General features: G+C 39.0%; 2 protein-coding genes across 9 annotated transcripts in view; one reads left to right on the forward strand and one right to left on the reverse strand.

Moving 5' to 3' along the window:
* NUP153 (nucleoporin 153) overlaps positions 1 to 21,626 on the reverse strand; it is an 83,171-nt gene that overhangs the window by 52,880 nt on the left and 8,665 nt on the right. For 2 of the 8 annotated variants that reach the window (XM_070584118.1, XM_070584119.1), the window contains exons 3-4: positions 18,738 to 18,794; positions 5,523 to 5,748 (exon numbers count right to left, since the gene is read on the reverse strand). In XM_070584118.1, coding sequence (XP_070440219.1) covers positions 5,523 to 5,748; positions 18,738 to 18,794 — 283 coding nt within the window. Of the gene's footprint in view, positions 1 to 5,522; positions 5,749 to 14,142; positions 14,268 to 14,435; positions 14,630 to 16,983; positions 17,661 to 18,737; positions 18,795 to 21,626 lie in introns of those variants that run through there. The other 6 variants (XM_070584120.1, XM_070584122.1, XM_070584121.1 and 3 more) reach the window with 5 other exon arrangements.
* Positions 16,184 to 20,694, forward strand: LOC103559963 (uncharacterized). Its single transcript, XM_070584127.1, has 3 exons — positions 16,184 to 16,383; positions 16,512 to 16,643; positions 17,216 to 20,694. The coding sequence occupies exons 1-3, from the start codon at positions 16,217 to 16,219 to the stop codon at positions 17,673 to 17,675; spliced, it is 759 nt and encodes a 252-aa protein (XP_070440228.1). The 5' UTR covers positions 16,184 to 16,216; the 3' UTR covers positions 17,676 to 20,694.

Below are 21,626 nucleotides of genomic sequence, written 5' to 3' on the forward strand. Positions count from 1 at the left end.
TCATATATACGGTTAAATAAACTTCGACAGGAGGCCAAGACCACTCAATAAAGAAAGGGCAATCTCTTCAACAAGTTTTGGAAAAACTAGATATTCACACACAAATGAACGAAACTGGACCTTGATCTTACACCACATAAAAAAAATTAACTCAAAATGGATTAAAGACCTAAACGTAAGACCCAAAACTGTAAAACTCTTGGAAGAAAACAGAGGCGAAAAGCTTCATGACACTGGTCTTAGCAATGATTTCTTGGATATGACAGGAAACAAAAGACAGACATATGGTACTGTATCAAACTTAAAAACTATGTGCACTAAATAATAGTTTGAAAGGCAACTTACAGAATGGTAGAAAATATCTGCAAATCACATATTTGATAAAGGGGATAATATTCAGAATACATAAAGAACTCCTACAACTCAACAAAAAAAAAATCAAACAACCTGATTAAAAAGTGGGCAAAGGACTTGAACAGACATTTCTCCAAAAATGATATACAAATGGCCAACAAGCATAGGAAAAGATGCTGGACATCACTAACCATGAGAGAAATGCAAATCAAAACCACAATGAGATACCACTTCACACCCATGAGGATGGCCACTATCAGAAAAACAGAAAACAAACGTTGGTAAAGATGTGGAGAAACTGGAACCCTTGTGCACTGTTCACAGGAAACAAAATGGTGCAGCTGCTGTGGAAAACAGTATAGCAGTTCCTCAAAAAATTAAAAATAGAATTAACATATGACCCAGCAATTCTACTTCTGGGGAAATCCCAAAAGACCTAAATGCAGGGTCTCAAAGAGATTTGTACAACCACGTTCCTAAGGGCATTATTCATAAGAGCCAAAAGATGGAAGCAAACTAAGTGTCCATCAGTAGATGAATGAATAAATGTAGTATACACATACAATGGAATATTATTCAGCCTTTTCTAAAAAGGAAATAAATTCTGAAGCATGCCACATGGATGAACCTTGAACATTATGCTAAGTAAAATAAGTCCGTCACAAAAGACAAATACTGTATGACTCGACTCATACGAGGTACTAAGAGTAGTCAAAGTCACAGAGAAAGTAGAATGGTGTTTGCCAGGGGTGGGGGAAGAGGGGAGTGGGGAGTTAGTGTTTAATGGATACAGAGTTTCAGTTTTACAGGATGAAAACGGTTGAGATGGATGGTAGTGACAGCTGCACAACAATGTGGACGTATTTAATGCCAGTGAACTGTATGTACACTTAAAAACAGCTAAAATGGTAAATTTTGTTATATATATTTTACAATTCAAAAAAACAATTTTTTAAAAAGTAAGGTGCACCAAGAATGGCAATGAAGAATTCTTTTTAAAAAAAAATCACTATTTATGAAAAATCTTATTTGAAAAATCTAGTAGAATACCTAAATTGATTTTATAGGTAATGATTTCTTATCAGGCGTGCTCAAGTTAAGAGAGTTACTGGCTGGAGCTTAGAAATCTACTGGTATTGGCATTTAAACATTATAATATTTCACTTTCTCTACAGTCAGGATTCACATAGATAAAGGCTGAAATGTTTCTTAGGATATCAAGTTTTTAATTTTGTTGTATATTATATCATAAAAGTGCTTTTTACTTAGCCATTCTCTCACTCCTTCATCAGTTTATCCTACAGGATAAAAGAGATAGAACAATTTTCTAGCTATTGGCAGACATCTGCTACATCTAGTATATACAGAAGCTATAGAGGAAACAGAAATCTAGCACGATATACTTGTATGTGAAGGTATGCTGCTAACAGCAATGCCAGTTTTTTTTAGACTTACAGAGCGTCCTTATGCCCCAAACCAGGCCCAGTACACAGTTTGGGATACTAAGACGAAACCAAGCCATGTCATCTGCAGATTCTCATCAGCCACAAATTCCCAGTTTCTAAGAGTACACCTATGATCACATGGTACCAATCAGCCAAAGTAGTCTACAACTTCAATCCACTGCTGACTAGCGTATTAGATATGCCACTGTGGGGCCCTCAGAGGCCTGAACTCCTATCGAGTCAAAGAAAATTTAACATGTACATTATTTGAGGTTCTCCCCATTGATCCATTCCACTAATGTAGCAGAAGAAATCTAGACATCCAAAGACTCACCATTATTAGGACAGTCAACAAAAGGAGGCCCATAAGCAGAAAGCTGTGGACAACAGATCTGAAATGGGCCACAGATTCTATAACCAATTATAAGAACAGTAAGTGCACTGTGCTATTTGAAGAACGTACAGTACTCTCCAGCTCTAGTTACTATTAACATAAAATTTACACTGGGAAAATTAATATTTAGTAAACAAGGTTCAGGGCTGTTATATCTAAATTATTCTAAGCTTTCAATAATTTGACACTACTTTAAAGAGCAGATATGTCTAAGTTGTTTTGAGAATGTGTTGTCAAATTTAAGCATAATGTTTCAGAGTAAACATAAACTGATTTCTTTGTTATATCTAGTAAGACCTATATTCATCAAATTGGGGAGTTATCAGTGGTACTTGAAGTCACACATTAGGTGACCGCCAGTATCGAATAAATACGTGGAGAAAGGTCAAGGCAGGCTGTGTGAAGAGAACTGTCTGGAACTTACAAAGTTTAAGATAAGAGCAGGATTCAGATCTAAGACAAGAAAGGGGAAAAAAAAATGCTATCAAATTTCTGAAGTTAACATCAAGAAGCTGCTCACAATTTGCTTCTAAATAATCAGGGGCGTTAGAGTGGGAAGGTGAGTGAACACAAGATCAGCCATAAGCTGGTTGTCTTTGCAGCCGGGTAACGGTTACAGGAGGGTTCACTGTACTGTCCTCCCTACTTTTTGTAGTTTGAAATTTTCCGTAATAATTTGAGTTTAGAAGTTACTCACAAAGGTATGTCTAATATACATGTGACAGAAAAGCTACCGTATAAACAACAATATAATGAATAAAATTCGAGTTGGAATTGATCTTGGCAGACCACTGAATTATTTTCATTATTTCAATGAAAGTACAAACACACAAAAAGGAACTTTACAGATGTAAATGAGAAACTCTCCATTTATCTCACACCTAAATTAAATTCCTCAAGTTAGTTAATCCTCACAAGCATGTTCATTAGAATGGAAAAGGTTTCCGTCTCTGTGGCTGTACGCTGGTGCACACTCTAAGTCTCTAATCAAAAGAAAGAGAAAAGCTCGAGTCCCATTCAATGGCCAGAAAAGGCAGCCAGCTTAGAAATCTAGCAGATAAAGTCTCAAGATGGTTCTTGGTAATATATGTGAAAGAAATCTTTAAAAATACACATCTTAAAACTTCCTAAGTTATTCTAGTAAAAACAAGCAAACATTTAAAGACTAAGCCAAATTGAACATCACTAAGAAAACTAGATTTGCCATTTCTCCAAAATCAGAATCATTCTTCCAGGTGCATCTCATTCTCACTAGTTTTCACTATAAGCAAATCAGGCAGGAAAATACATTACTAAGTACATCAAAATTACTAAGTTGTACATCCACATCAATTATTTAGGAAAGACAAGACTTAACACAGAGTTAGAAAAAAATCTATAATTATAAATAAGTCAAAACATGTAGTGAAAAAATATATATATTGAAGGAAACATATACTGGGAGATAAATAGGACTTCATCAAAAAGAAAAACTTTTGTGCTTCAAAGAACACCACCAAGAAAGTAAAAAGACAACCAACAGAATGGGAGAAAATATTTGCAAATCACACACTAATAAGGGATTTATATCCAGAATACATAAAGAACTGTTTCATCTCAACTATAAAAAGACAACCCAATTAAAAACGGAAAAGGGAATTTCAATAGCCATTTCTCCAAAGATATACAAATGGTCAATAAGCATATGACAAGCTCAACATCATTAGTCATCAGGGAAATGCAAATCAAAATCACAATGAGATACCACTTCATAACCACTAGAGCAGCTATAATAAAAAAAAAAAGGAAAACAAGTATTGGTAAGGGTGTAAAGAAACTGGAATCTTCTTACACCACCAGTGGGAAGGTAAGATGGTATAGTCACTTTGGAAAACAGTTTTCCCTCAAAATGTTAAAAGTACCATATGACGCAGTAATTCTACTCCTAGATATATACTCAAGAAAAAACACATCCACACAAAAACTTGCACATGAACATTCATAGCAGCATTATTCATAATATTCAAAAAGTGGAAACAGGGGCTGGCCCCGTGGCCGAGTGGTTAAGTTCGCGCTCCGCTGCAGGCGGCCCAGTGTTTCGTTGGTTCGAATCCTGGGCGCGGACATGGCACTGCTCATCAGACCACGCTGAGGCAGCGTCCCACATGCCATAACTAGAAGAACCCACAACGAAGAATACACAACTATGTACCGGGGGGCTTTGGGGAGAAAAAGGAAAAAAATAAAATCTTTAAAAAAAAAAAGTGGAAACAATCCAAATGTCTATCAAATGATGAATGGATAATTAAATTGTAGTTTATCCATATCATGAAATATTGCCTGGCAATGGAAAGAAATGAAGTCCTGATACATGCTGACATGGATGAACTTTGAAAACATTATGCTTAGTGATAAAAGCCAGTCACAAAAGAACACATATTTTAAGCTTCCATTTATAGGAAATGTCCAGTATAGGTAAATCTATAGAGACAGACTAGTGGTTGCCTAGGGCTGGAAAGGTAGGGATGGGAAGTGACCACTAATAGATACAGGATTTGGGGGGGAAGGGGTGGGAGGGATGGTGACAAAAATGTTATAAAATTGACTGTAGTAACGGCTGAACAACTCTGTGAATATACTAAAAACCACTGAACTGTACACTTCTACAGTACGTGAGATAGATCTCAATAAAGCTGTAAAAACTATATAAAGTTAAATGACAGAGTAATATTCCTAAATAGGACATATTCATGGGTTATACTGAAGCTACTTAATATCCGTAAACTCCACCAAAATACTATAAGTGGATCCGAAAGAGTTCAAGCCTTTAAAATGCAGGGTTACTTAATTTTAAGATTAATGAGATGCCCCAAGTGAGCTTGCTGCAGAGAGGAGAGCAGCCAGTTGCAGTTATACCATACCCAAATTGATGTATTGGAGGCATCAGCACAGTTTCGCTGTAAGTTAACATTTATACGGTGCTGCATAAGTGCCAGAACCTATTCTAAGTGCTTCACATTTACTTTTTTCACAACAATTTGTGAGAGTATAGACGAGAGAACAGATTATCTTGCCTCACGCCACAGGGCTAACAATTGGTGGTATGAAAATTCAAACCCAAAGTCTAACACCAGAGCTTGCACTCTTAACTGACATAGTATTTCAGCCTCCCCTAATGAACAAGAAGCTGATGAATAAAGAAAGATATCTAATTTGAACCTGATCATGACCCTCCTCCCACATGGTTTATGTATCAACCAATTAGACTTACCAGAACCAGGTAATAGAAAGATATTTAAAATTAAGGCACGAAAACCGATCATTCATAAAAAAGTCCACATTCTACTTACCTTCTGTATTACTGACTGTTGGCTCAGGAGTGATTCTCCCATCATGAATATTAGAGCTCTCCTCATCAGCATATATCAGATGGTCATCTTCCCTATTTTCCGGCCACTGTGGTACCTCTCTTGTGTCTGTTGAGCAGCTGCATACATCTTCATTCTTGTTGAAGTATCTTTGTAACCATCCTGGCACAATATTCTTAACAGATTCTGTAACCCTGCTAAGAATGCCCTGTTGGGGGGAAAAACATGTAAAGCAGTTTTAGAAATGATGTTTTTAAATATGTACCTACTTAAAGAAAGCCATACCAAGCAAAATACAACTGTTTCCAACAAAGTTTCGTAAAATTCAGTTACTTGAGTTAATGATGACATAATGGTATTTTACAACTTCTATAAACATTATGAAATTCCTACTTTTTCATTCTTCCATATGCATATATCCATAAACCAATAATTATCTCAAATGGCCACATTATTCTAATCCTTAAAAAACTCCTATAGGCGATCATAAAGCAATATAAATCTTAGATTTAGTAATAGTTACGCACTAAAATCTTATAATCCCAGAGAAAAGTCATCCCTTCTGATGCCAGCATATTAAAAGAAGCAATATAAACAATACCTTCAACAGTTTCCTCAATTATTTTCTCGCACATTCTTGAAGAACAAAAATTTAGACAAACCAAACATGGTCTTTTTTTAAAAAAACAGGCAATAAGACAAGTAACCCAACATAATAAACTCAGGAAATAATCTAAGATTTTTTTTGATGGTAAAATTTTATTATATCAAATGTTGCCTGAAAATCTGAAGAATTAATTTTATTATGGTAAATTTTAAAGGGAGAAAAAAATGTAGTATAACAACTATCAGTATTATTAACATTTATTGTACCTTTGCTATGTATCAGGCACTGTTCTAAGCAGTTTAAACATATTATTCAATTTAATCCTCACAATAATTTTATGAAGCAGTTTGCGGATGAAGACATACAATGAAGTTAAGTAACTTGCTCAAGGTACAAACACAACTACTAGGCATATCTAGGTTAAAGTCAAAGCATGGGCTTTGGGACTGGTAGGACCTAGGGTGAAGTCCGAGTACCTCCCTGTGCTTTGATTTACTCCAGGTAAAATAAGAATAATACCCCCTCCTACTACTACCCGATAGGAATTAGAATGAAGATTAAATGAAATAATGTGAAAGCACCTCACAATTTACAAAATAGAAAGATATACTAATAACTTTATAATTGATGAGAAAAAGAAGTTAGCAGAAACAAACCGGGGTGAGGTAACCAATTTTAGGCAACACATCGCTTCATAAAGCAGCATTAGTAGGATTTCAGAGAAAGAGTCACATAAGCAAAAAAACCAAATTGGCAGGTACAAAAAACGATAATCAAAATCAAGACAGAATACATAAATCTACAAAAGCAAACCCAAGACAAAGGGGCCTTAAAAAACCCTGTCATGAGAAAAGATGGAAGACACTTCCCTATAGGTACTTGAATAGTATTTTCTTATTGTTTGAAAAGGTGTAGGTAACAACCGGGAAATATGTACTCATTTTTCCATGTATTCTCCAAACAGTATTTTGAACACATCCACAACGTAAGCTCTCTAGCAACATGTGAAGCCAAAGGCCCTAGGATACTCACTACTAAAAAACACAAATTCAGTGTTCCCCTTTTCTGTGCTAATGTTACACAGTATTAGTTACTTTGGAAAGAAAGATTATACACCTACATCCAAAATTTATTATTTATAAAAACATACATAGAATATTCACTATTTTTAGTTATACTTAAATATTTATTTACCCTCTCCCTATATTTCAAAAGACTTGAAAGTGCTTACAAGATATAACACAGTTTAAATAAGACTTGAAAAAAAGTAAGACATATACTTGATATTAAGTGGTAAGTTAGCTAAAACACTATAGCAAGAATTTAGTGTAAAATAAGTCTTTTGTGGACTTCATCTAAGGTAAGTTTAGTTAGTACAAGGATCAGAGATTCCTATGACCCCTACTCACCCAAAGGAGGCAAGTACAGAATAACTTAAAATTAACATCATATTTAACCAAAGGTCACTTATGTGGCAGCATCAGGCATTGTGAAGAATCAGTAAACAAAATTGAACAGTCAAAATCGATATAATAAAGCTCATTCAGTAAAGCTCACATACTTTGCTTAGAGAACTTTTCTTTTCTAAACCAAAATTTAACCAATTTATCTAATCTCAGCCCACGACAGCTTAGTACAAGAAAACTACAGTGAGAGAGAGAAGTTACGAGTGGCACAATGAATGACAGCATGCAGAGTCTGACAGTAAAAGGAAATAGGGATGATAAAACTGACCTGGAACCGTTATAAAAAAACAAACATCCGTACACTTTAGCATACCTCTGTAGGGTAAATGACCCGAAATCATCAAGAACAGCAAAATTAAGCTCAGTATACTCCAGTACTAGTGGTCCCCAAAGTGTGGTTCCTTTACCAGCATCACCTCAGGCCCTATGCCAGCCCTACCAAACTCAGGAGGTAGGGTTCACCTGTTTTAAGAAACACTCTCAAGTGATTCTGATGTACCAGTCATGCACCACAGAACATTCTGGTCAACGATGAACTGCATATCCAGTCGTGGTCCCATAAGATTAGTACCACACAGCCTAGGTGTGTAGTAGGCTATACCATCTAGGTTTGTGTAAGTACACGCTATGATGTTTGCACAGCAGTGAAATCGCCTAACGACGCATTTCTCGGAACATATCCCCATCATTAAGTGACACACAACTGTGTATCTAATTACTATAAAAGGACTAAAACAGTGGTTCTCAAGTTGGAGTCTTCAGACCAACAGCATTGGTGTCACCTAAGAGCATGTTAGAAATGCAAATGTGTTTTTTTTTTTTTAAAGATTTTATTTTTTTTCCTTTTTCTCCCCAAAGCCCCCCGGTACACAGTTGTGTATTCTTCGTTGTGGGTTCTTCTAGTTGTGGCATGTGGGACGCTGCCTCAGCGTGGTCTGATGAGCAGTGCCATGTCCGCGCCCAGGATTCGAACTAACGAAACACTGGGCCGCCTGCAGCGGAGCGCGCGAACTTAACCACTCAGCCACGGGGCCAGCCCCGCAAATGTGTTTGTTTTAACAAGCTCTTGAGGCAATTCTTATGCAAATTAAAGTTTGAGAAACACTGCACTAAAATCATCTAAAAACTCAGTGACCAGTTTCCCAATTAAGGCCATGGTAAATATAACCCTGCCAGCGCTGGTGGTCTAGTGGTTGATTCGGCGCTCTCACCCGCACGGCCCAGGTTTGTTTCCTGGTCAGAAAACCACACCACTGGGTCTGTCAGCTGTCATAGTGCAGCAGCTACGTGTTGGAATTTTAAATACCAGCAGGGTCACCCATGGTGGACAGGTTTCAGTAGAGCTTCCAGGTTAAAGAGATTAGAAGGGACCTGGCCACCCACTTCTGAAAAAACTGACCACGAAAACCCTATGAATAGCAGTGGAGCGTTGTCTGATAGAGCACCAGAAGATGAGAGGATGGCGCTAACAACAATACAAAATTTTATCTAAAAGACCACCCTATTTCCACGATTATCTCATTATCTATCAAATATATCATACCATTATACCAATTTTTATAAGTATCTACTGTATAACATCAACTCTGAAAATCAAACCAGAGGTAAACATAAAAGCCTACCTTTGAACCTATTTTATTTCCAGTGTTAAAGACTTAACACGCTTATTTATAGTAAACAACCAACTACCAGATATTAGAATTTTAAAAACTGCTAGGGCAAAAGAAATCTCCTGACTATACTCAGAACTGGGCAGACTATAAAGAGGTAAGGGACTTTGTTTATCAAATAGATTTGGAGAATTAACTCCCTGCCAGGCTATTTTTTTTAAGTTCTGAAGTACCAAAGATAGACTTCAGGCACTAATGGAAAACTGAGAAAGAGCGAAGGGAGTTAGAAAAGCAGACAGTTTCCTTACGGAATCAAGGTTCCTCTGACTCTCTTCCCAAAGGTCTACCTCTTCAAGAGTTCCTGAGAGCATGCTTCAGGGCTTTACGGAAATGGGGCAAACTGGCTTCCTGTACGGACCTGAAGAAAGAATGCTTTCTGACACTTAAACAAAACAAAACAAGACAAGACTTGAGGGAGAAGCGGAGGCACACTGAGTAAAGGTCTACTAAGGAGTGGCTACTCAGACTGGACTTTACCGCATTAGCTTCCTCCCCGCCCTCAGAGGCTGCAGCGGCAAGCCTAACTGCCACCATTCTAACTTGATCTAAGTTTGCCTACTGAAAATCTTCTCTGATCCTTCAAGTCTGGGAAAGTCACTCCTTTATATGCATCAACAGTGTCCTGTATTTCCTATACCACGACAATGTGTCAAACAGGAGGGTAGTTATAGTCCGTCTGTTGCCTCCACTAGAGCATCAGCTCTGGGAGGACAGGCACCAGGTCTGTAAAGTGCCCAGATTAGCTGGTGCACAGTTTTAATTATCTATAACTGCACTGCTCAACCAACTTCTTATTCCCACACACGAATATTCTATGACAAGTTTCTAAAACAGACATCAGTAATTCTTGAATTCAAAAATAAATCATACATTTGCTTGGTCTAACAGCTTCACCTTAAGCCTATATTATTTTTGTTCCCACACTAATAGCCCTTCCTCCAAAAAACAACTTGTGAACCTATCCAAGAGCATGGGAAAACTGAACCACCCTCTGCGATGGTAAATAACACAAAGCCAACTAAATGGAGAGAAGCAGAAAGGTAGCCAAAGAAAGCACAATTAATGAAGGGCTTAGAAAAAAGCAACAGAACAAATGAGGCATTAAAATCTTAAAAATATTCCCCGTAACCCTAAAGCAAAGCCTACACTAGATAATCATACATTAGATGATCATAAGTAATGATGCTAAATTCAAGGATTAAAGGAGTAATCTTTCAACTTGAACTGATTGGTTTTTTCTCTTCAACAACTAAGGGTTCTTCACTTGGTAAACCATGGCAAAAAACGTCAAAAATGCCACTGAGATTCAGAATAAATACTCACTTTGGGGGCCAGAAGTAAATTCAACTCAATATTACACATGAATTAAGCACATTCAATATGTAAGGCACTGTGAATATATTAGTTTTTCAACTTACATTTAACCTGAGTTCAAGGCTGAAGGCTGAGGCGGGGCAAGACCCTTCTACAACCCTAACTCAGAACTCATTTGTAATGAAAAAGACATTCTTTTCCTATATATCTTTTCAGCAATTTGTAATCTCAGAATAACCAGGGACATCTCTCCTATATGGTCACCTCCTTATCATTACTACATAGCCTTCCTTCTTAGATAAAGCTCTCTACTCCTACTAGTTTTCTCGACTTCAGTTCTGTTCAACTCTCTTTTCTTCACATTATCTTCTACTAAATACTAGTATTCAGATTATATAATCTCCTTTCTCAAATAACTTCACTGGATCTCTAACTATAAATACCAAATATTATCTGTCTTCAGTTTTACGGTTCTGGAGCCCTATTCTCCCAGAATACAGTGCTGCTTTGACTCCTATCTGCTCTTTTGGGTGCCTTTATTTTGTTGAGGCCTGTCACTGACCCTTAGTTTTCTTCCAGGGTTCTGTGCACACTCTCCTTACTCACTCAACTCCTGTGTCTCCAGGCTCTCCTTTCCAAACTTTTTGAAAGTCTTATTTCTTATAGATTCCCTAATCGGTTTTCCCTCTTGTTCCCTCCAAGCCCAAATGAAGAAAGACAAAGGTTAAGAATCCAAGACTTCATGTGACATAAAGAATATCTAATTATATGGGGGCCGGCTTGGTGGCGCAGCGGTTAAGTTCGCAGTTCCGCTTCTTGGTGGCCCGGGGTTCTCCAGTTCGGATCCTGGGTGCGGACATGGCACTGCTTGGCAAAAAGCCATGCTGTGGTAGGCGTGCCACGTATAAACTAGAGGAAGATGGGCATGGATGTTAGATCAGGGCCGGTCTTCCTCAGCAAAAAGAGGAGGATTGGCAGTGGTTAGCTCAGGGCTAATCTTCCTCCAAAAGAAAAGGGAATATCTAATTATAAAAACATCTTAAATACTAAAAACCTAGATGCCAATCTAATCTTTCAGTTGTTTTTTAACATATCCATTCTAACATTACTTATTTTAACAATGCATCCCTATTATAACTCACACTCAGTTATTTCCATGAGGGAAAAAAGTAAGGAAGTATTCAAATTCTAATGCAGTTATATTGAATCTAGTTTCAAAAATCTGAATTTAAGTTTCAAAAATCTGAATTTAAGCTCCAAATCTATTATTTGTCATATTTTACAACCTACAGATAGTTGTTGAGCAGTCAAGCTCTCCCTACCCACCTAGTCCAAATCCTTTTAGCCATTTAAAATCCATACTTTTCATTTCTCTTCTCAACTTCAAGAGATCAAGTCAAAACACAGGAAAATAAAAATTTTTCTAGTTAAAAAATTAAAAAGTACAACTGGCCAAATTTTAACCTCCTTCAAAACCCTCTGCCACTAATGCAGTAAGGAGAAACATGACCTAGCTTCGTCTCTTATTTTTAGTTATCCATATTATAGAGATGGTATTAATAGATAATTAACAGTAATCAAACAATAAGGACAAAAAAAGAAGTCCCTACAAAACCTTTCAGACTAGCAATAGGAGACCCAATAAACGCCCAAAGCAATTTAATCCACTAAAAGTTACCTACAAGATAACGTCACTTTTCTTACATAATGTGTTTGAAACTGGATGTAAGAGTTTATTTCTTGAGTCACACTATGAAAAAGATAAGCGAAATCAAGCAAACCGACAAGCAAACTGAAATATCTATAGACAGAAAAGGTATTCTACCATTCTGTTTGACAGCAAACACAGTATATTATACCTGGTGGCAAAACTTTAAACTGGACTTCCCAACACAGAAGAATCTTTCAAAAATATATTACAACCATGACATAAGCTAAGTAGCTACAAAGAGAACATTTTTGAAAATACAAGGTCATTACATCTTTCCAATAATATTCTGTGCCTAATGAAAATGGTTTTAATTAGTGACATGAGACCAAAGTCTTCATTTTACTTCAAACTAACAGGTAACTGCCTCATTAGGGAATTTTCCAGGAAATGGAAACAACACCCGGGCTTTTTTGTCATTTATCTTATTACAAAAATTAGTAAGTAAATTGACAAAGTATCAGACACAGTGGCCTCTCATCATAAACAAAAAACCTACTCTGCATTAAACATTTTAATACTTGGATTTATTTTCCTCTACACTTAAATGACTGGCATTTCTATGAGGAAAACATGTTAAAAATAAATAAGTATTTAAGAGGGTAGTAACAGTTTAAAGTTTGGCTTCATCACTCAGGAAACAAGTCCTTAAATCCAACACGAGCCTAGAAAAGACTGAACATAATATACATAAAGGAAACTAGGAGGGAGCAAAATTCAGACAATTAAAACTTTTTTTTTTTTTTTTTTTGGGTGTGGAAGATTGGCCCTGAGCTAACACATGTTGCCAGTCTTCCTCTTTTTGCTCGAGAAACATTGCTAGGGAGCTAACACCTGTGCCAATCTTCCTCTAATTTGTATGTGGGACGCTGCCACAGCATGACTTGATGAGCAGCGGGTAGGTCTGTGCCTGGGATCCAAATCCGTGAGTCCCGGGCCACCAAAGTGGAGTGCAGGAACTTAACCACTAAGGCACTGGGCCAGCCCCTTAAAACATTTAAATCAAAAGGTTCTATTTAATCACAATAATTTCAAATGAGTCCTTACTATATACGCCAGGCCCTGTTCTAACAGCTTTACTTATATTATCTCATTTAACCCTCACAACAATTTCCACTTTACAAATGAGTAAACTAAACAGAAAGAACTTAAATAACTTGTCCAAATAGTGGCAGAACAGGGATTAAATCCACATACTCTGACTCCATTAGAGCATGTTTTTTTCCCCATCAACTATTTCCATTTCTATTTTCACTGATAGTATTGAACATCTAGGACAAAGCAAATAAAAATAAGTCAAAACTACTTACTGACTTTCTGGAACGAATTAAGTATTCAACCTCTAAATATCCCTCTTTTTCAAAACTGGGAACACTCTTTAGCCATGAGATACCAACCAGGACATACTTAAGACAAAGTATCATATAGAAGCTATCAAAACAAAAAAACCACTACACTATCATATAAACCAGGGTTGGGCAAACCATAGTCTGTGGGCCCATTTCAGCCCTCGGCCTGTTTTTATACAGGCCTCAGGCTAAGAATAATTTTTACATTTTTTAAAGGACTGTAAAAACAAAGAATTTGTGGCAACAAGGCCTAAAATATTTACTATCTGGCGCTTCACAGAAAAAGTTTGTTGACTCCTGATCTAAGCTACTTCAATAGATAAAGGGTCCCCTCTCCTCCTTTTCTTAAATAGCTAAATGCAGGAACTGATTTGTAACTACTTCCAGGAAGGGAAAAGGAGTGGATTCCCTTGGTTCCAAAACTAGAAAACAAAACCTCTGAAACACAACCCCCAAAAAAGGGCAAAAAATAAATAGTTCCCTCTCACCAGGAGGTGGCAGTAGATTCTTCCAGAGGCAAGGTTCTGGTTTGCCCAGGGGCTCAAGTTTTGTGTGGTGGCTATCAAGAAAAGCAGCGTGACCTCTCCAGAGCTGACTTTTTGGGCCTGACAATCTGCACAGAAAGGAAATGGGAGAGGAGACTGAACAGGTGACAAGAACTAACCACATCCTCTTTAGTGACCTGTTCACTCACAACTCGAAAAATGACACCATTTCCTAAATGCATCTGGGCTAAGAGTTAGGAGGCAGGGGAGAAGGCAAGTGAAAACGATCAACTCACATCACTCAGGGCTGTTCTTCACTGCTGCTTCTACAATTCTTAAGTTACTACCCTTCAGTTCGTTGAGTTAGACAATGGATTTGTCTCCACAACTTCAAGCAAGATGCCATTTTAAAGATCAGAAGTTAAAAAGAAAAAAACGTCAACTAGATATATCTCAGCAGAGCTAAACCAGAAGTCGTCAAAACAGGAAACTACAAGTCAGCTGAACACATGCAAAAGTCGCAGGTACTGCACGATTGCACAAGCCAGTTGGCCTAGCAGGCAATGGCAAACATCCATTAACTAACAGTGTCAGACCTCTCCTTCTTATTCCAACTCTCTACTACACATCCAAAAACTTCACTTTTGCCCAGAAACTCTTTGACATTTAATCAAATAACATTAGAATAAAACATGCCATGTCATGAAGCTCCTTGATATTCATGATGACTCAGCATCTCCTGTAAAACACAGAGGTGACAGCCTTGGACAGTACAGCACGCAGGTAGTCTACACGTCCACAAAAGTTCCACTAAAGACTAAGGAAAGTCCTTATTTTAAGATGAAAAAAAAAACTGATAAGGAGTATTCTTTTGTATATTCCTGGACACGTACTTTTCTTTGGTAGTTTCTGCCAATGTTAAGTAACACCTACAGTGTTGATCAAGAAACCCCAAACATGTGTAGTCTCAATTCAGAAGTTAAAAATGTATTTTCTTTTTCAATTAAATGGCTGGGGCAAAAAGATGAAAGGAATTTCTGTAGGGGGAAATGATAAAATTATCAAGCTCTAAAACAAAACTACACTGAAATCATATCAGCTCTAAGACAATTTGGGTCATAGGTGTTATGTTGTTAAGACATCATCTCCCCCAAATTAGATTTTTATCTAAGTACATTTAAAAATAAGCTGTGATTATAACCTCTGCCACCTGGAATATATTAGCTCCTTTCTAAACTCTGTCCAAACCATCCAATGATCTGTATTTAAAACAGAAAAAATTTCATTTTTTATGTAGTAACTCTCTTTTAAGGAGACCTAAGAAAGCATTCAAAGAGAAACAGAAAGCATGTGTGTCTAACTTCCATTCTACAAAAGGATTAGGTTAAATGGCCAGGCTTGTGACCTGAACTCTAATCTTAAATCTGCCTGCAAGTACATACCCGTTTCTCACAAAGAAATCTGAAAACCAAGTACTTTCTGTATATATACATCTGGGGGAAAACTGGTGAGAAGTAACAGTTAATGCCAAGACTTCTAACCATTAGTAGAGAACTACTTAATATTATAAGCCATAATTTTTACTACCAAAAAATTTCCCTCAAATCTTTACTTTTAAAATTCCGTTTTTTAACGATACAATTTAACACCACCACCAAACACGTTAAAGTGTCCAATATTCATTATCACCCAGAATAAAGCAACCTAGGAAGTCTACCTTTAACAGGATGCAACAAGTTATCAGACCCTTTTGCTGTACAGTAATTCTGGTTTTTTAACATGTTTAAGACACACACTTACTTCCCACCTTAGTATCACTGAGAAGTTTTATAAGTGACTTTTATTAAAATAAGTTAACATTTTCCAACTCAATCTCCATAACCAACAACTAACATTTAAAAATTGAAATTTTCTCAGACTCAATTATCTCACTTACAATTAGGATAAACTCCTTTTCATAATTTCAAACACCCATGAGCGCACAAGGTGGTTAAACTGTAAGACCACCAACATTCCCGGAGTGTCAAAAGTACCTAAACTTCTAGAATACGCCCCATAATATTAAAATATTTTGTGCATGAGATCAGAACTGGATCTCCCGGTCAACTGTACAGAATGGCCAATTCCAGCCTCCAAAATAAAAGAGGGGGGGGGGGACAAACGGGAAACGGGGGAGAGGGAAGACTCGCAGCAGAGAAAAGACGTAAGGGTGGAGAGGGACTTTCAAAATGCCCGAGTGCCACAGTAAGTATAACCCGGTTAAGAGAAAAAAAAAAATCTAAGCCAATGCTCTCACATCGGGGAGGGACAAGGACAGGGGAGACGGAGAATTAATTAATAGGTTGCAAGTTATTCCACTTTCTGTGTAACAGCGCCCCCGCCAACCCCCGGAGGCAGATTCCTCTGGGCAGCCCCCTCCCCACACACACTGAAACGCGGGAGACTAGAAAACAGCAAGCGCAGAGGCCTCCAGCCACATCTTTCCCTTTCTCCCTCGAGAGGACGTGAGTAATACCCTCAACCCCCAACCCCCGCCAAAACCGAAAGAAACGCGGGCATCGTGGGCCTAGAATTGCTGTTCCCGCCCTGTGCCTGTCCGGGGGAAGCCCCTGGCCCCGAGGGTTGGGGAGAGGCGGCCCGAACCACACGTGTGCGCCGCAAAGATGGGCCTGTGTCAGCCCACTTCCCGTCGCCACCCCAGCCGCCTGAGCTCCCGCCGCCTCGCTCGGGCCTTTCCTCAGGCCCTCCCGTCCGCTCCACGTGGGGCGCCAGGGCCCCTCACTGCCTGTTCACTCCCACCGAGTTCCCGATCCCCTAGGCCACCACCGCGTCGGGGTCCCGTACCTGGTGCTGTTGTCGCCCCTGCTGGTAAGGCTTAATTGGCCCCTGGTGGCAACGCCGCGTCCGGATCTTGCCGCCACCGCCCCCTCCTATTCCTCCGGCTCCCGAGGCCATGGCGGAGCCTCCGCTGCTTCCCCGTCCGGGGCGGGTAAGGGGGCGGGAGAGGCAGAGGCGGCGGCCTTAGAGCACCCCCGCCCGGCCCCAGCCCAAAAGTCCGCCCGCACTGCCCACACAGCGGAGCACAGGCACACCAGGAACCGCGAGGCTGCGAGCCGGAGAGGCGAGAGAATGCGCGCTGGCAACAGGGAAGGGGGTGGCGGCGACAGAGGCCGAGGAGCTGGCTCCGGTCCGGCAGCCTCCCGCGGACCCCCGCCTCTGTGTATGTCACGGTCTCTATGGAGATCCCCCGCAGAGGACAGCGAAGCGGCTCCAGGCGCTTAGGCCTAACTCGACCGCCGGCTGATGGGGATTCTTCCGTCGCCCTAGCCGTAGCTGCCGCAGTTGAAGCCGCCGGCGCCGCCCGCCTACCCCTCCCCTTTGCGCACAGCGCCCGCCCCGCCGTCGTCGTCGTCCCTGCAGTCGCCGCTGCTGTTGCGCCTTTTGCCGCTGCTAAGGCCGCCGCCGCGGTCGCGAGCCAGAATGCCGTCACTCGTCAGCGCCCGACGAGTTTGCATCATCACGCTGCGACCCGGTGATAGGCGAAGAGGAAGGAAGGGCATGTCGAGCCCGCGCTCTCAGCCGCGCGGCCCGCTGGGAAACGTAGTTCAGCGGAAGAACGCGAATTCTCAGGAGGACGCGGAAGGAGATCGCGGATTGCCGCAGAGGCACAAAGACGGAGCGGTTATTTCTTTTACTGTTCTTGGTTGTAAACTTAGTCTTTGAAAGAGGCATTTAACGTAAAAACGTTAACCCCCCCGTTCTGCTTCTTCCCGTCGGTTGGTAAAGCGGACAGAAAGAAAGCAGATAATAAAATCAAAGATAGGAGATAATATCTTATAAAAAGAAAAAAAAACTGGTTGAAAAAACAACGTCCATGACCTTTAAGCCTAAAGCAGAATTAGAAAATATCTGCAATTTCATTAATGTTCCATTAAACATATAAGAGCTTTATTGTCAAATATACAAGGGCTGGAAGTCTGGCTCCGCCACTCTCTAGCTTGACCTTAGATAAGTCAAAACCTGAGCCTTGGCTTCCTCCTCTATAAAATAGGAACTTGAAAATCCACCTTGTAGGGCTGTTGTGATCCTCTATGTAGAGCACTTAGTATGTTTCCTGGTATACAAGAAATGCAATAAATGGTCGCAATTACTACCTACACAGTCAGCTCACATTAGAGGTAAGCGGTACATTATCAGTAACAAAAGTATGTATATATTTGCTCCAAATAGAAGGCATTATATTTAGGAAAGTGAATAAGTGAGTTAGGCTCAAAGACTGAATCCACAAAATACGTGTAGAGATTGTAGGAGTTGACCGTTAGAAAGGTCTTGGTGATCGTGTGGTCTAGCCCTCTCATTCAACGGACAAGACGGGTCCAGAGAATTCAGGTGGCACGTTCCAGGACACAGAGCTGGGCAGTCAAAGCCAGGACTATAACCCAACATTTCTTTAAGAGTTGAGACAAGTAACCAAATGATTAGGGAGAAAAATCTACTCTGAAAAAAGACGGGCTTAATGTTTCATTTGAGACACTTGATTTTAAAGCTTATAAATAGCCTTGGAGTCAAATAGACTTAATTTCAGATCTATCACTTACTAGCTGTGTAGCCTTGGGGAAGTTACTGATCCTCTTTCTAAGCTTCAGTTTTCTCATCTGCAAATAGAATGAATATTAACCTCAGCAGGATAGTGGTTCTGATGAAAGCCTTGATGTATATAGAGCTCATAATAACTGCTTACATAGAAAGCATCTAATATCATCCAGCTATCAGATACAAATAATTAACTCCAAGACTTTTATACCATCTCCACCACCAAACTGCACAATTCTAATTACTGTGTAAATCGTACAAATCAAATAGTGAAACCAATCTTACGGTACCTTGGAATTTGTAGTGCCTTTTGGCACCTAAGGAACCACGCTGTATCAGACCTAGGTTTATAGAGCAAATGGTGGCTTTCAGTGGCACCTCTGACCATAACCACCAAGGCTATAAAAAGTTGCAAAATATGATAGACAGAATTAATCTACTTCCTCTTGTGCTTCCCCGTCCTAGCTTCATGCTGCCCTCCACCGCTTACTCCCCACTGGACTCGCCAAGTATGCACGCTCTTCCTTCTTAAGCACCTCATCCTTCTTAACTACAATTGCTTGTCTTTTGCAATTCTTACCTAGGTATTTGACACGCAGGGTAAAGTAATTTTCAATAAGCTAACTCACAGGGAAGATCTGTACCTAAATCTTTAAGTGGGCTACATATATAGGAGACCGAACTGTAGCCACATCCCATTTTCCCTTTCCACCCCACCAGACTGAGAATTTCCAGCACAGGAGACTGGACTGGCTGGGACTCAAGAATCATCCCTTTCTTAGAGCCTATTTATTGTGTGGGGACACCTTCATATCCAAGCTTTGAAGGAAGAGACATGCAAAAGAGCTGGGCCAAACTAAGACAAAACTTTAGAATAGAAAATTGGGAGGATTTGAGGAGATAGGGAAAAATCCACATCCCCCCTTAGACTTCATCTCAATCGTTTACCCCATTTTACAGTTATTTCTTTGAGGTAAAACAATATTTGAGGGAACAATAATACGTTAGTCCCACATTCATGCGATTGAGTTCTTGGAAACTTTACCAAGCTTGATAGCAGACAAGGAATAAGAGACAAGAAGAAATCTGCATTCAAAATTTCCTAATTTTACCCTGAAGTAGTATCAGCCTCACTATGGGATGGAGTAACTTGTGCAGGTTGAGATTCTAAAATCACATTGTTTCTATGCTGAAATTCAGTTTGGAGTTACATGTCACCAAACCTAGAGTTCCTCACACATTTTTGGTACAGAACTCATTCTTAATTGGGAATTACTAGGAGTAGAATGGGTTATAATAAGTTATGCTGATTATAAAACTTAAAGAATCTGCCTGCATTCAAACATACAAATAATTATTGAACATTTCTCTAAGAGATACTACATATGAGTTGGAAAGAATATCAAATGGCATAGAACAATAATCGGGATTCTTGAAATCCTTCCAGCCATATTAAGAGCTAACAGGTTTTTGAGGAGGGAAATTATTATTATTTAGTACTTATAACTAAGCAATTTCTCTAGATGATGAAATTTGATCCCTAAAAACCCTATGAGATTCTGTAGTTCACAAAATTGGAAGCTCTCACTTGTAAATTTTGTATTATGAACTAGCTATGTTCTTTATTCATCCTTTCCTTTTTATTATTAACTTCTATTCCCTTCGGTCTTTAGGCCTAGACAAAATTGAAATGGCTGTGGGAAGTCATCTTATGTTTTGGGTTGTTTCATTGAGTGTATTTTAATAGAAACTCATTTCTCTCCTACTAGGTTTTAAACTCGTAGAAGATAAGGATTTGTTCTCACTGCTATATCCTGAACACATAGAACAGTGTTGACACATAGCAGTCATCTGTCCATACACATATATATATGCTTCTTTGCCCAGTATCCAATTACTACCAATGTCAATTGTTTCCATTTTATTCTAATAAATAATGGTGAATACAGCTAAACTGCTTTATATAATCTTTCCTAGCTTGCATGTCTTTGTTTTCTATACTGCATAACAAATTAATATTTCTCAAATTCATTTATTTATTCATAGTAAGCATTCATGAGCATCATGAACATAGGGATCTATAATAATGTTATTTAGAGATTTTCATGTAATTCTAACAATCCTGAGAGGACTTATTATCCTCATTTTACAGTTGAGGAAACTGGGGCACTACTGAAAGGATAAAAAAATAATTTAAAAAATTATTTTTAAAATAATGGAAGTCAATAGTTGAAATGATTTCTCTTCTTCCTTACTCCAGAGCCTACACTCTTGCCTTTCCCATCACTCTGCCGTTCTTAAAGCCAATTTAGGAACCTACCTACCACTTAAAATATTTTTTCTTTGAAAAGATATTTTTTCCAGTTCACTGGAGAACACCATACCTTCAAAGCCTCTCTCTCTGATGGGCTCCACACCGACTAAAATGTTTAGATGCTGGTTCTATCTTGTTGCATAGTGAGAATGGACATTTGCCAACTCTATGATGTGGTAGCCACTGGCAAGAGCAGATTCAAATAGTTGGCTTAGGGTCACCTGCGAATGCAGGGACTCCCATTATGGCATATGGGGTATGAGGATATGTTGTAGGATAGGAGTAAAGTGTACATCAGCAGGGGCATTTGGGTGGAAGGGATATTGTACATCAGGCCTCCGAATCCCAGAGAGAAGCCATGTTAGCAAAATCAATAGAATTCAACATGTGTCATAGAAACAAAAGAATACTGCAAAGGATACGGAGAAAAAACTAACAGCTATTTATATTCAGACCAAGTGGCAGAACCTGACACAAAACACAGGACAGGAATTCCTTCCCAATAACCAAGTTGAAAACAAAGATTAGCCCAATTTAACTTTTCTTAAATCTGAGCCTCGTTTTTTCAGCCAAAACAGAT

Source organism: Equus przewalskii, chromosome 19 (assembly GCF_037783145.1).
Source record: "Equus przewalskii isolate Varuska chromosome 19, EquPr2, whole genome shotgun sequence".
In the NCBI taxonomy this organism is placed as follows: domain Eukaryota; kingdom Metazoa; phylum Chordata; class Mammalia; order Perissodactyla; family Equidae; genus Equus; species Equus przewalskii.

Bases quoted from the DNA above. Each gene is read 5' to 3' on its own strand.
- LOC103559963 (XM_070584127.1), top strand. From the start codon at position 16,217: ATGAGATCAGAACTGGATCTCCCGGTCAACTGTACAGAATGGCCAATT. The intron at 16,384-16,511 runs GTAAGTATAACC...TCTGTGTAACAG, and splicing joins CAAAATGCCCGAGTGCCACA to CGCCCCCGCCAACCCCCGGA. The intron at 16,644-17,215 runs GTGAGTAATACC...CTGCCCACACAG, and splicing joins CCTTTCTCCCTCGAGAGGAC to CGGAGCACAGGCACACCAGG.